General features: G+C 35.6%; 1 protein-coding gene across 3 annotated transcripts in view; it reads left to right on the forward strand.

Annotated features, from left to right (window-relative positions):
• The window catches only part of LOC121329784 (Kv channel-interacting protein 4-like), a 340188-nt gene that overhangs the window by 103157 nt on the left and 224886 nt on the right, over window positions 1-12145 (forward strand). The window contains exon 1 of one of the 3 annotated variants that reach the window (XM_041275609.1): window positions 1234-1640. The exons of the other annotated variants lie outside the window; for them this stretch is intronic. Coding sequence (XP_041131543.1) covers window positions 1553-1640 — 88 coding nt within the window. The 5' untranslated portion in view covers window positions 1234-1552. Of the gene's footprint in view, window positions 1-1233; window positions 1641-12145 lie in introns of those variants that run through there. 3 annotated transcript variants of the gene reach the window in all.

Raw genomic sequence — 12145 nt, forward strand, 5'->3', positions numbered from 1 at the left:
AAAGCATTGTATTAAAAATACAGTTTCTACTTCTAGCAGGTTTGGAAAGCATTGTATTAAATACAGTTTCTACTTCTAGCAGGTTTGGAAAGCATTGTATTAAAAATACAGTTTCTACTTCTAGCAGGTTTGGAAAGCATTGTATTAAATACAGTTTCTACTTCTAGCAGGTTTGGAAAGCATTGTATTAAATACAGTTTCTACTTCTAGCAGGTTTGGAAAGCATTGTATGAAATGCAGTTTCTACTTCTAGCAGGTTTAAAAAGCATTGTATTAAAATGCAGTTTCTACTTCTAGCAGGTTTGAAAAGCATTGTATTAAAATGCAGTTTCTACTTCTAGCAGGTTTGGAATGCATTGTATTAAATGCAGTTTCTACTTCTAGCAGGTTTGGAAAGCATTGTATTAAATGCAGTTTCTACTTCTAGCAGGTTTGGAAAGCATTGTATTAAATGCAGTTTCTACTTCTAGCAGGTTTTAAAAGTGTTGTATTAAATGCAGTTTCTACTTCTAGCAACAAACAAAATGGTCGTCTGAACATTATTGCATCGTCCAAAAATTCTAGCATGTTTAAAATATGTAATTCAAGTCAAGTATGAAGTTCTCCAAGCAGTTAGGAAGCAAGTTTTTATGTTAAAGCTGAGATAGTTGCAAACCTTCATCATGGTTAATGAAAGATTGTGATCGTCCAAACCTTGCGTAACATAATTTATGTTAACCGCATGAAGATCCAAAAACTTTTTCGTACCTGTATAACAAAATTTACGCACATTGAGTTAATAGTTCAAACTGGAACACAAAATAATGAAAGGAGAAATACTTAATAGTAACATATCCTTGTCTTGCCTAAGTTTAGATTTTTTTATATTTATATATATATATATATATATATATATATATATATATATATATATATATATATATATATATATGTATATATATATATATATATATATATATATATATATATATATATATATATATATATATATATATATATATATATATATATATTTTTTTTTTTTTTTATATTCAGCATGTCTATTGGGAACTGATGCCATTAACAATCCCTGTCAGTCACTTGCAATTGAAGCGCATCAAAAACTACAATTTGACAGCCTTATAACCTGCTGCCATTGCTGATTCATAAGACAATTTTTTCAGCTTGTACAGTGGGCCAAGCAGGCCCCGCCTCCAAGGCAATGGTCTGTGAGGTTGCAACATCTACTGTATGCTACTGTAGCCAGTCCCATGCACAGAAGTGTGCAGGCTCAGACAGACAAGGTAAATTACAACACAGGAACTAAATGACCTCAGCAACAAGGATCCACGTATTGGTACAGTTGCAGTCTTCTGTTTTTTACAACACTGCCTGAGAATATATTTTCTTAGACACCAGGCACTTAAGGTTAAGCCAAGGATTTATTTTTTATTTTTTCTTACTCTGAACGTGACAAGTTGGACTGCAGACTGCATTGGGAACTGAGGCTTAAGTTTTCTGTCATATACAATTGTCATAAGGGGCACCTTATCTGCAAGCAATATCTTCTAAAATGAGTGGCTGTAGAAAACGCTGTAAGCGGGAAATATTCAAATTTGCCCAGTACCTCTTCAGGCTCGTCACAGGCACACTTCACACAGGTAAAATGCTCTTAGCTTATGGTGCTTCTTACTGAAATGATTTTGTTTTGTAAGGTCATGTTTCTTCCTTTTTGTCTTTTTGTCTTAATTCAAATTAATTATGTATTAATATTCTTAGTAAGCAAGTAAAGGATTTTATTTTTTAAAAGTGATAATTAGTGTACCATTCCTTCACAAGGTGACATCTCAGCTTATGGTTCAAATTTTAAGAATCAGACAGATTACATAGCTAGTTGTATGAAGATGAGCCAAGCCATTTGCTTTATCTCTCAAATGTGTTATTGTTAATGTCTGTATCATCAGGGTCAGACTACTAACTTGTTTTGTAGGCAGTTGATATACACTGCATCCTCTAGTTACAACAGATGTGGGCTTTCACTTTAACTGAGGGATTTACTGACGTTTTGCACATTAAGTGAAATAGGAAAGAACAGGTACTGTACATTGTTGAAAGATACATGTGAAAAATACTGATATTGAATATTTTTCAGCAAAATTTTAATAATTTGTGTTTGATAAGTTTCAGGATAATTGAAGGTTATGGTGTTTTTTCAGCATGTCATGATATTAAAGAAACTACACAAATACAAGCACAAATACAAATATAAAGCAAATAAAAACTGCAGTTTGTTAAACAAACAAACAAACAGAAAAAACCTTTAGAATTAATAAAGTTTCTCAAATGCATGTTGGAAAAGTGATTTATTGAATTGATTAACTCTTCACACTGAGCATTATTTCATTTATATCTTCTTTTATTAATCATAAATAAGCAAATTTGCTCTGACATGATTATAATTCTGTAAGTAATGGTTGTTTTGTTTAGGATATAAAGCTTTATAGAATTCAGTTGACATCCATCACTGTCATTTACAGTAGATAAAAGTGAAACTTTCTAGCATAGTCATAAAGATTACTGCCTTTTCTCCAAGGAGACTGATTTCAAGGAATTTTAAATAATAGTTGAAAATTGAAGAATAAGCTAAATATATGTATTATTATTATTATTATTATTATTATTATTATTATTTTATTATTATTATTATTATTATTATTATAGCATCTAAGCAGTTGAAAAAAGAAACATGCAGAACATAAAAGATGCAAATGAATGCAGCTTTTCTAAAGAATCTTACAGTTAATCAAATCATGTCATGTTGACCTGGAAATTGCACATAATTAAATTAGATTGATTGCTGTTAATATATTTCTAAGTCTGCCTGGCCAGTGTAATATATGATAACCAAGTATGTACATGAATATTCCTTAAAGATGTTTCTTTTGTACTCTGTGACAAAAAAATAAATATATACATGCTCTAGCTGTCCTTTTCGAATTGTTTCACCTGTGTTGCAATGGAATTTAAACCACACACCATTTTAAAGGTCTGCCATTTTCAAGGGCACACTCTTTTTAATTATCACAGTTTGGTCAAAAACATTGCTGCTATTATTCATTTCCATACCAACTGCTGGAATTTGGCATTCGCTCATATCATAGTTCCTTCTCAGGCCTGTAGCATTAAAACAGTTATGTACAAAGTAACTTCTATGTTGGAGTAAAAATAAAACTTGAGTGGTCCAGGCACTTTTTTTATAAACAATGAACTTTAGTATAAAGAGGTTATATTCTTCAAAACTTACTCAGCTGTCAGGCTGATACTTCTTATAGTTAGATTCTGAACATCCTCTTAACCATCTCCCCCACCCTCCCCGTTCCATTCACAGCATTTTAGAATGAGTTGAATAATTCTCTCACATGAATGGTTTCACTGTTCTCAAAATATAAGTGAGAGTCCAATCCATTTGACATTGTCAATTGATTGGGGGCCACTAAACTGGTAATCCTTTGCTTGTACTGATATAGCATATAGTGTTGCAAAGAAATTGTGATAAAATATAAAGGAAAAGGAAAGAAATGAGACCATCGTTTATCAATTACTTTGAGTGACCAGTCAAATTAAAAAGCCTCGACTCAGGAAAAGACAAAGGAACAGAAGAATACCCAGTTAATCACAAACTTTGAAGATGAAATAGAGGGAATTCGATCACAAAATCGTAGGCTGAGAAAGGATTGAGTTTACTCATCAGAAAAGATGTCCAGCTTAGAATGCATGCATTAGTCTCAGGCTGTGCATTATTACCTCTAACACAATAAGGGAATTTATAGTGCGCTACAGTCATACAGAGTATAAATTATTGTGTAATATGTAATTGTAGGGGCTCTCAGGCAATATTGAAACAACTGTTTATAGGCTGGCATTTGTGCCTTATATATTCAAAACTGTTGGCTATAAATACTTGGTGTTCCAGTGGTTAAAGAAAGGGGCTTGTTATCAGGAGGTTCCCGGTTCAAATCTCCACTCAGCCACTGACTCACTGTGTGCGTGACCCTGAGCAAGTCACTTAACCTCCTCGTGCTCCATCCTTCGGATGAGATGTAAAACCAAAGTCCTATTGTTAGTGACTCTGCAGCAGTAGTTGTGATGCATAGTTCAACCTCTAATTTATGTAAGTCGCTTTGGATAAAAGCATCTGCTAAGTGACTAAATTAATGGAGAGAGAGAGGTTTTTAGATCATACCCTATTTGGAAGAAAGAGCAATGGATAATAATAAAACTGTACTTTCCTGAATCAAAAGGCTCTTTAAACACCAAATAGTCATTATCACATCTTTTCTGATTACAAAAAAATATTTCCAATGAAGATACAATAGCAGAAAAACTAAATTCAATTTGGTGTCTGAAATTTTTTTTAATTTTGTGAGAAGTGTGGACGATGTAATATCAAAATATATTTTTTGTGTATCCCAAAACGTATCCCAAAATGCTTTTTGATATGTTTTGGTGTGTGGAGATTACACAATTCAGTACTCAGAACAGGTGCCTGAAGGAGTTGAGAACAAATATCAATACTGCTGGTACCGTATACAATTTCTGAGACTTGTTGTAAAATGGTAGCTCTGAAGCGATGTGATCAAATGCCAAAATCAAGGCACATTAATATCTGGAGCAGTAAAATTGGTCAAGAAATTATTTCAGTTAAAAAGAAACGCACACTTTACGATAACATTTTAAGAAAAAAAACCCATAACGTTAATGCTAAGAAGTGCTATATCTTCTGTGGGCACAGGCTCCATATTTGCCGGGTTGTAAACATAAAAAACAGTGATGGTGGGATAATGTCATATTCATTTCCACAATCCATTGTGACGCTAGGAACTATAACTGGACTATTTTAATGGTGTTTGTATGCAATAAGCCAGACTAATCACGAAACAGTACTTTAGTGTGGACACTTTTGTGAGTTCGATTAATTAAAGCATTTTTGAGTAGGTTCTTGATTATTTATGTTGTGTGGGCAAGGCCTATGAGTGAGGTTGTGTCCGGAACTGTCTTAGACAGCAGTGGTCCTTGTAGAACATATCACTTCAACGTTCATATGCACTTTTGTTACCAAAAAAAATACAATTTGATAATGCTGGTCCAGTTATTAAATTAGAGTTTGATGTCACAGCAAATTCAATTGAGTCCCATTGTGTAATAAAAATATTTTAATGCTAATGAGAAGAGTCATAAGAATAAGTCATATCAGGGTAATTAATTGTATTGTCAATAAAACCTTCCATTCTTGCTTGTCAATGCTTACCCTATTGTAATATATCCTACCAACAAAGGTTTCTCTCCCAGAAACCAGCTGCAAACAAAATCTGATTGTGGTTTCTGATCAAACTGGATGCCTTCTATGCATTCAGGTCAGCTGCCACTGTATTCTAGTGATACTTTCACAATTTCCTCATAGAGAGACAGATAATTGGCACCACTGCTATCCTATTTTACTTGAAAGCTACTTTCACTCAGTTTTTCTTTCCCATTGCTTCTTTGTTGTTTCCTACCTTGTATTTCCATGTTGAGCTTGTGCAGTAATTGCATGAGATTGTGGTTATATACATTAATAAGCACATCCCCTAGTCAACCTGATGAGGTGAGCTCCACTTACAAGAACAGTAATTCGCTGTGTATCCCGTCACATAGCCACCCTAACCATTTATCTGCCACTATCAAGCTCTTGAGTAACGTTAGTTTATTATTGAACAGAGAAGATTAGGTTAGTTTCCATACACTGTGTTTTATGTGCTCCATGCACTGCCATTACTGGTAGTGTCACGTGAGCTGTTCATTGTGTTGTAAATCAATCACTATGAATAAGTCACTCAGCAGTGAATGCACACACCCACACAGCAGATGGCTACTCTGTCACAAGCATTAATACCCTGTATCTTTCTAAACAAGGGATTTAGGGGAGCTCCCTAGTAAAAGCTGAATCTCAAAACTTCATTTGTCTGCCTTTTTACATCTCCACCCTTACTCTGGTCCCACCGCAATCGGATACGCCACAGATTACTGTAGTAAAGTGGGACAGTGTAGAAAAATACAGAGAACAGGCTATACACCTTAAATTAATATCATCAATCAATATGTATTTTATATAGCGCCTTTCATAGTGGACAACCATAACAAAGCGCTTTACAAGATAATGAGGAACAATGCAGAATACATTAAAATACAAAAATACATTGACATACAGGGCAGAGTACATTAAATACAAATAGTAAAAAAAAACAACGCAAATACATTACATACAGGCATAATACATTAAATAAAAGGATAGGATGTGAATTCTAAACATTTTGGATGCGTGTGTCATGCAGCATCATACGAATAAGATGGAGGGAAAAACCTGAAATAACAATTTAGACAACAGCTAATAGCAGATATCAGGCTTAAAGAGCATTGAAAGCAAAAGAAAACAAGTGGGTCTTGAGAGTTGATTTGAAGTGAGCGACTATGGGAGCTACACTCACTAAAGCTGGGAGACACTTCCAGAAAGTCGGAGCCATGAAGTTAAAAGAGCGCTCTCCAAGTGTGGCACGCTTTTTCTTGGGGATAACAAGCAGGCCAGAGTCGGAGGACCTCAGCTTGCGTGCAGGAACATAACGGGTCAGCAGGTTGGAGAGATACTCTGGACCTGTGTGATGAAGGAAGGACCTTGTAGGCAAGCAGGAGAATTATGAAAGTAATCCTGAATTTGACAGGTAGTCAGTGCAGCTGGGCAAGATGGGGTAATGTGATCATGTTTTTTACATCTGGTAAGGATCTTAGCAGCAGCATTTTGAACCAGCTGCAATAGGTTTATGGTGCGTGATGGAAGATCTCCATAGAGAGAGTTGCCGGAGAGGAGATGAATGCATGACAGAGTATCTCTACATCTGGAAGGGAAAGGTAGGGACGGACCTTTGAGATGTTTCGGAGGTGGTAGAAGGAGGATTTGACTTTTTAAATAATAATATAATAATAATAATAATAATAATAATAATATAATAATAATAATAATAATAATATGCAGCCATGATTGCCATATGACTTTATACGTCAATACTTTATGTGCCAAAGTTGCATGGACAGTGGTTGCATAAGATGAACTGATCTGGTTGTAAAAATAAAGCATAACTATGGGGTGCATCAAGTGTATAAAAAAATAATAGTCTTCTGAGTGGATAAAAGCTTAGATGAAGCCCGGGATGTTTAACTAAGGAGAGAGACTGTATAAGCGAAGTGCACTGTGTTAGGTTATCCAAGATTAGTACTAAGTGGAGCCTATGAAATCAGCTGAGGGTACAATAAACTTTTTTTCATATGACATCTCTCACTTGGCTAATTGATTTGTACAACAATAATATATCACACGGGTGAGGACACTCAAACAAAGTGTAAATGGAAACAGATACAAAAAAGCAAAATAAAACACAGTGGGGAAAAAGAGCTACAAAACAAATGTTCGCCAACAAGTGGCTGAGCGCTGCCCTGCTATAAGGGAGGTTGTCCTTCAAGAACCTACTACTTGACACACCTTTGTTTGTAGGGATTAAAATTCCCTAAACTAAACCCTAGTCTTTTAACTGAAAGAGAGACCCCAGTATACGCTCTGTGGCTGCGTCTTTAGTAGTACTCACACAACAACGCCGTCTCTGTCCCAAGACTGTCAGGCTCTGGCTAATTAGCATTGAGGGTTTGCCAGTGTCTTGCTTTATACAGTAGCAAGACACTCTGATGGGACAAACCTATCAGCTGGTTAGGAATTCACAGCCGGACAGTCCCAGCTGCCATACTCTGTAGTCAAACACAGCAACAGGCAATATGTCTCAGGGTGAACTTCTGGTTCTCTTTTAAACTAGTAACAAAACAAAAAAAAAATACAGACCATACTATATACACATGTGCAGGGCCTTAGCCTGTCACAATCATATTACCATATTTCATACAGAAGGTGTGAATCAGATTATCAGTAAATTGTTTATGTGATGATGTAGGACACAATGACAATACATATTTGTTCCAAATCCAATGTTGATGGTAACCCAAAAGGTATTTTTCAAACTTTTCAGTAAGGCGATTACAGCATACCAGACCCTTGGAAATTATATTTGACAGCAATATTTTAGAAATGCCAAGGGCAAGAAAGCTTAGGAAGCATTTCGTAGTTGTGCGCTGCCAGGAGCATTTGTACTAATACTTGTATAAAGGAAGGCAGACAGGGGCATTCAATAATAATAAAAACAAATTAAAACACAGCTTCACAGCCTGGCAGCATGCGTGCATCATTCCTGATGAAGACACGACACAGAGCTCTGTATGGGTCACACACAGCTCTTTATAAAGGCATTATCAGTTAATTGCTTGGTTTCTATACTGGATAACCAGCAGACTTGCATAGCTACTATATTTGCCTTTGGGTAATATTTAAATGGTAAGTGCCCTGTTTAATTAGAGTTTAGTTTATAGCGTCATAATTAATATTAAGACATGCAGAATATGCAATTGGGAAAGAAACGTCTCTGCAAACTGACAGTACTTTCCAGCGTACCAAGATAGCCATCCCAGGGCTTTTGTTGTAAAAAAAAAAAAAACAACATGGCATACAATGTAGACCAGTGGTTCCCAACCTTTTATCTGCTGTGGCACAGCTTGATATCTTTAATTCTTTTTTAAGGCACACCATTATATTGTCTCCAAACAAACTCACCCTCTAATCGTCTCGTTTTAAGCTGTTTACCACCCTTGCCATTCCTGCCATAACTTTATTTCCTTACATTAGCCAAGGGTTGAGCATGGCCACTGATAAATGTCCCTTCATCAAGCTGCAATGCAAATTTTCCACTTGATTTAAATTTTTCTCGGAGCATCATGTCAGTATCACTTGACATGCCATCAATGTGGTGACTTGTTATCTGAAAGGGGAATTTTTTCAATTTCCTTGACTGCATGTGCACCTAACTTTACTTTCATGATTTCTTTGCATGCTGGTAAAATTAATGTCTCTGCGATTGTATGTGGGTGTTTTGCCTTTGCTACAAGCTCAGCGACCACGTAGCTTGCTTTCAGTGCTTTGTCAGAAACAGTTGCACAGTCTGTCATCAATCGCCCTTGCTTTTCATTCTGATACCTCACACACTTGAAATAATGTGTGTGCTTCCTGGCAAGCAATAAATGTTTGCTTGTTAGATGTCGTTTTAACTTACTTGGCACCATGGCATGGTTTGAAAGTTTCTCCCCACACACGAGACACTGTGGAAGAGGGCAAGATGGTTCCCATGTAAAATCTATATTGCCGACAGCTCTCACAGAAGTGTTGATTCATCACTTTCATGCTCAGCTTCATGACTGCAAGTAATATGGAAGCTTCAAAATCTTTTTTCTTCAGATATAATTGTTGATTTTTGGGTCATAAATTCAAAATTAATCACTGTAACTGTAAGATTTGAAAAAAAAAACACAGTGACCACTATGTGACTCCCGTAATGGCACGCTCAGGAGAGCGCAATGTAATGTTGGGTCTGTCATCTCATGCTTTTGTGGGTATTTTTTTCTTACATTGTAGTTTAAAAAAAAAAAAAAAAAAATCTGCTGCTGGTTTTCATTACAACTGAGCTCTCAATTCATTAGTGTAATTTACACAGAGGACCCCCCCCCCCCCCTCACTTTTTCAATAATGGGAAAATGTCCCCCTCACATTGCAATACTAAAACTTTAATTTCACGTTAATGTATTGGTATAATCACTAGTCAGTATAGAAGTCAATGGGGAGATAAATGGGATGGGATCCCAGATCACTGGAGCCGGATCATGAGATTGTGTTTTACTATGAGGATCTGGATTAGGCGTCACTGATCCATAATGTTGATCCAATCCTGGAGCTGCACAAACCTTAACTAGGAAAACTGACCACTGAGAAGAGAACATGCTTGGTGCATAGTTTAAAGACCCCGGCTGATACATTTGTATACAGCCTGAGATCTCAGTAATGTTGGTAAAAAAAGTTGAATGGATGGATAAAGATAGAGGAGGATGCTGGATCCAAAACACAGGAATATGGTTTAAGTTTGCAATTCACCATAGCTCTTTTTTATTTACTACCGTAATGTTATCACGCTAAGGTTTCTGTCTACTTATAGTGTAACTTCTCATTTTAAATTGAAATGGTAAACTTAAAACAGCAAAAATATCTTTTGTGATTTATGCAAATATATATAGACATCAATAAAAACTAAATACATTGCCAAAAACTTTTTACACAATTATTATACCAAATTAATCACAATATATTACTGATTCTAAATTATTTTGTGTGTTTAAATACTTCACACAGACTCTCACATCTCTATTTATCAATGCTCCAAAAGCTCACTCTTGGTCACATTTTACTAAACATTTTTAAACTAATAAATAAACAATTACCATAACAAACATTATCTTATTCATCATAGTAAAGTTGAGTTTTTACCTGTAAACAGGAGCACTTTTTAAAGTTTGAAACTCATTGTCTGGAGTTTGGTGTTGTTTACCTTATTGTCAATACACTGCAGTTTGAGTTTTTAGCTACATCTGCATATTTGAAGTGGATGGAAGCTGAAAATGCTTTTTAAAAACACGTTTTTCGTATACCAATACAGTATGAGCATAATTTTAATAGCACAACTGTATTTATCTTAAGTATTTCAATTGTGGGGAAACCTCAGCGTTTCTAGAAATATATTTCAAGGGCAATTCTCATTAAATCTGCATTATGTCACACTTGCTGTAGTGCTCGTAACGTTGAGCAGGGGCCGGTTGTACTAAAGGGATCTAATGCTTGATCAAGGCTCCAATCTGAATGGACTAAATTAATGGCTTCGTAATTCCATGACTCAGAAGCGACTGAACAATATAGCTTTGCCACACTCATCGCTCATGACAAAATTGTGCCAACAATTTATTGCTATGAATGATTGCCTCAGGAATATCTTTGGATCTTTTAATTAGAGATACAAGGGATGCAATGTTTTGCTACACTTTTGTAATATATTTTATTATTTCAGATAAAATAATCTTCATGCATGCCCCAACTACAGAAACTGCCCCCCCCTACTTTTGAAACCAGAGTTATGCCACTATCTCAATTACTTAACTACACCCTTAATTGAATTGATCATTAGCTTAATTGTTTTAGCTCTTAACAGTTGCATATTTCAAGTTAGCTATAGCATTTAATAAGTAACTTGAACTCTGCAACTGTTTAAGAGCTGAACATAATTAAAAAGGTCTAATCAAGCACATTATCATTTCAACGAAGGGTCTAGTTAAGTAATTGAGAGGTCAGTTGGAATGAAAACCAGCAGACAGGGGGTCCCCAGGACCGGGGTTGGGAACCACTGCTCTAGAAGATACATAAAGGATCTCACAGTATTACATTTTCAACTAGTCAAGGATGGTCTGATAACTAATAGGGTTTTACTCACAGCTGGGACAGTCTGATTAATCATTAAAACCCATTATACAGTATATCCTGTTTAAACACCAGGCCACTTTTATTAGTTTAATGGTTTGATGGATTATGTTTTAAAAGGTAAGCAGTGCTGTGGAAATGCTTGAAATAAGCGGTTGAAACGTGATTCTAAGTTACAATTGTGTGATCTGTGTTAACCACACAGGTTAAAACTTAAGCAACATAAGAAAAAAAAAAAACTTAAGAGCGTAAGAAATGGAGACTAAAGCACATTTTGAAATGGCTTTGAACTTTTCCTGGACAGAACTTTGACTCAAAAACAACTCTAAAGGTTACATTTCTGAAATGTAACAAATTCATCTAATTTCCCTGACTTACAAAAACATTTGGTTGCTGTAGTCGTAAGGGGATTATACTGCCTTATGCTCACATTGGTAGCTGTAAACAGAACAGCTTGGAAGGGTCCTGTTTACAGCTGGCAATGTCATTGTGATGACACTATATTCATCACAATGACATTGCCAGCTAAGTGGTGTCTTTGACACCATTCCATCCTACTGAATCGTCCTGAAAGCACATTGGGACTGTCTGCCCTTGTCCTATACTGGTTCAAATCATATCTTTTTTGATAGGTTTCATGAAGTTCGTCTCTATTGGGGAGGTAAAATCGGCATTATCGGAAAT

The sequence above is a fragment of the Polyodon spathula genome, chromosome 2, assembly GCF_017654505.1.
Source record: "Polyodon spathula isolate WHYD16114869_AA chromosome 2, ASM1765450v1, whole genome shotgun sequence".
Lineage (NCBI taxonomy): Eukaryota > Metazoa > Chordata > Actinopteri > Acipenseriformes > Polyodontidae > Polyodon > Polyodon spathula.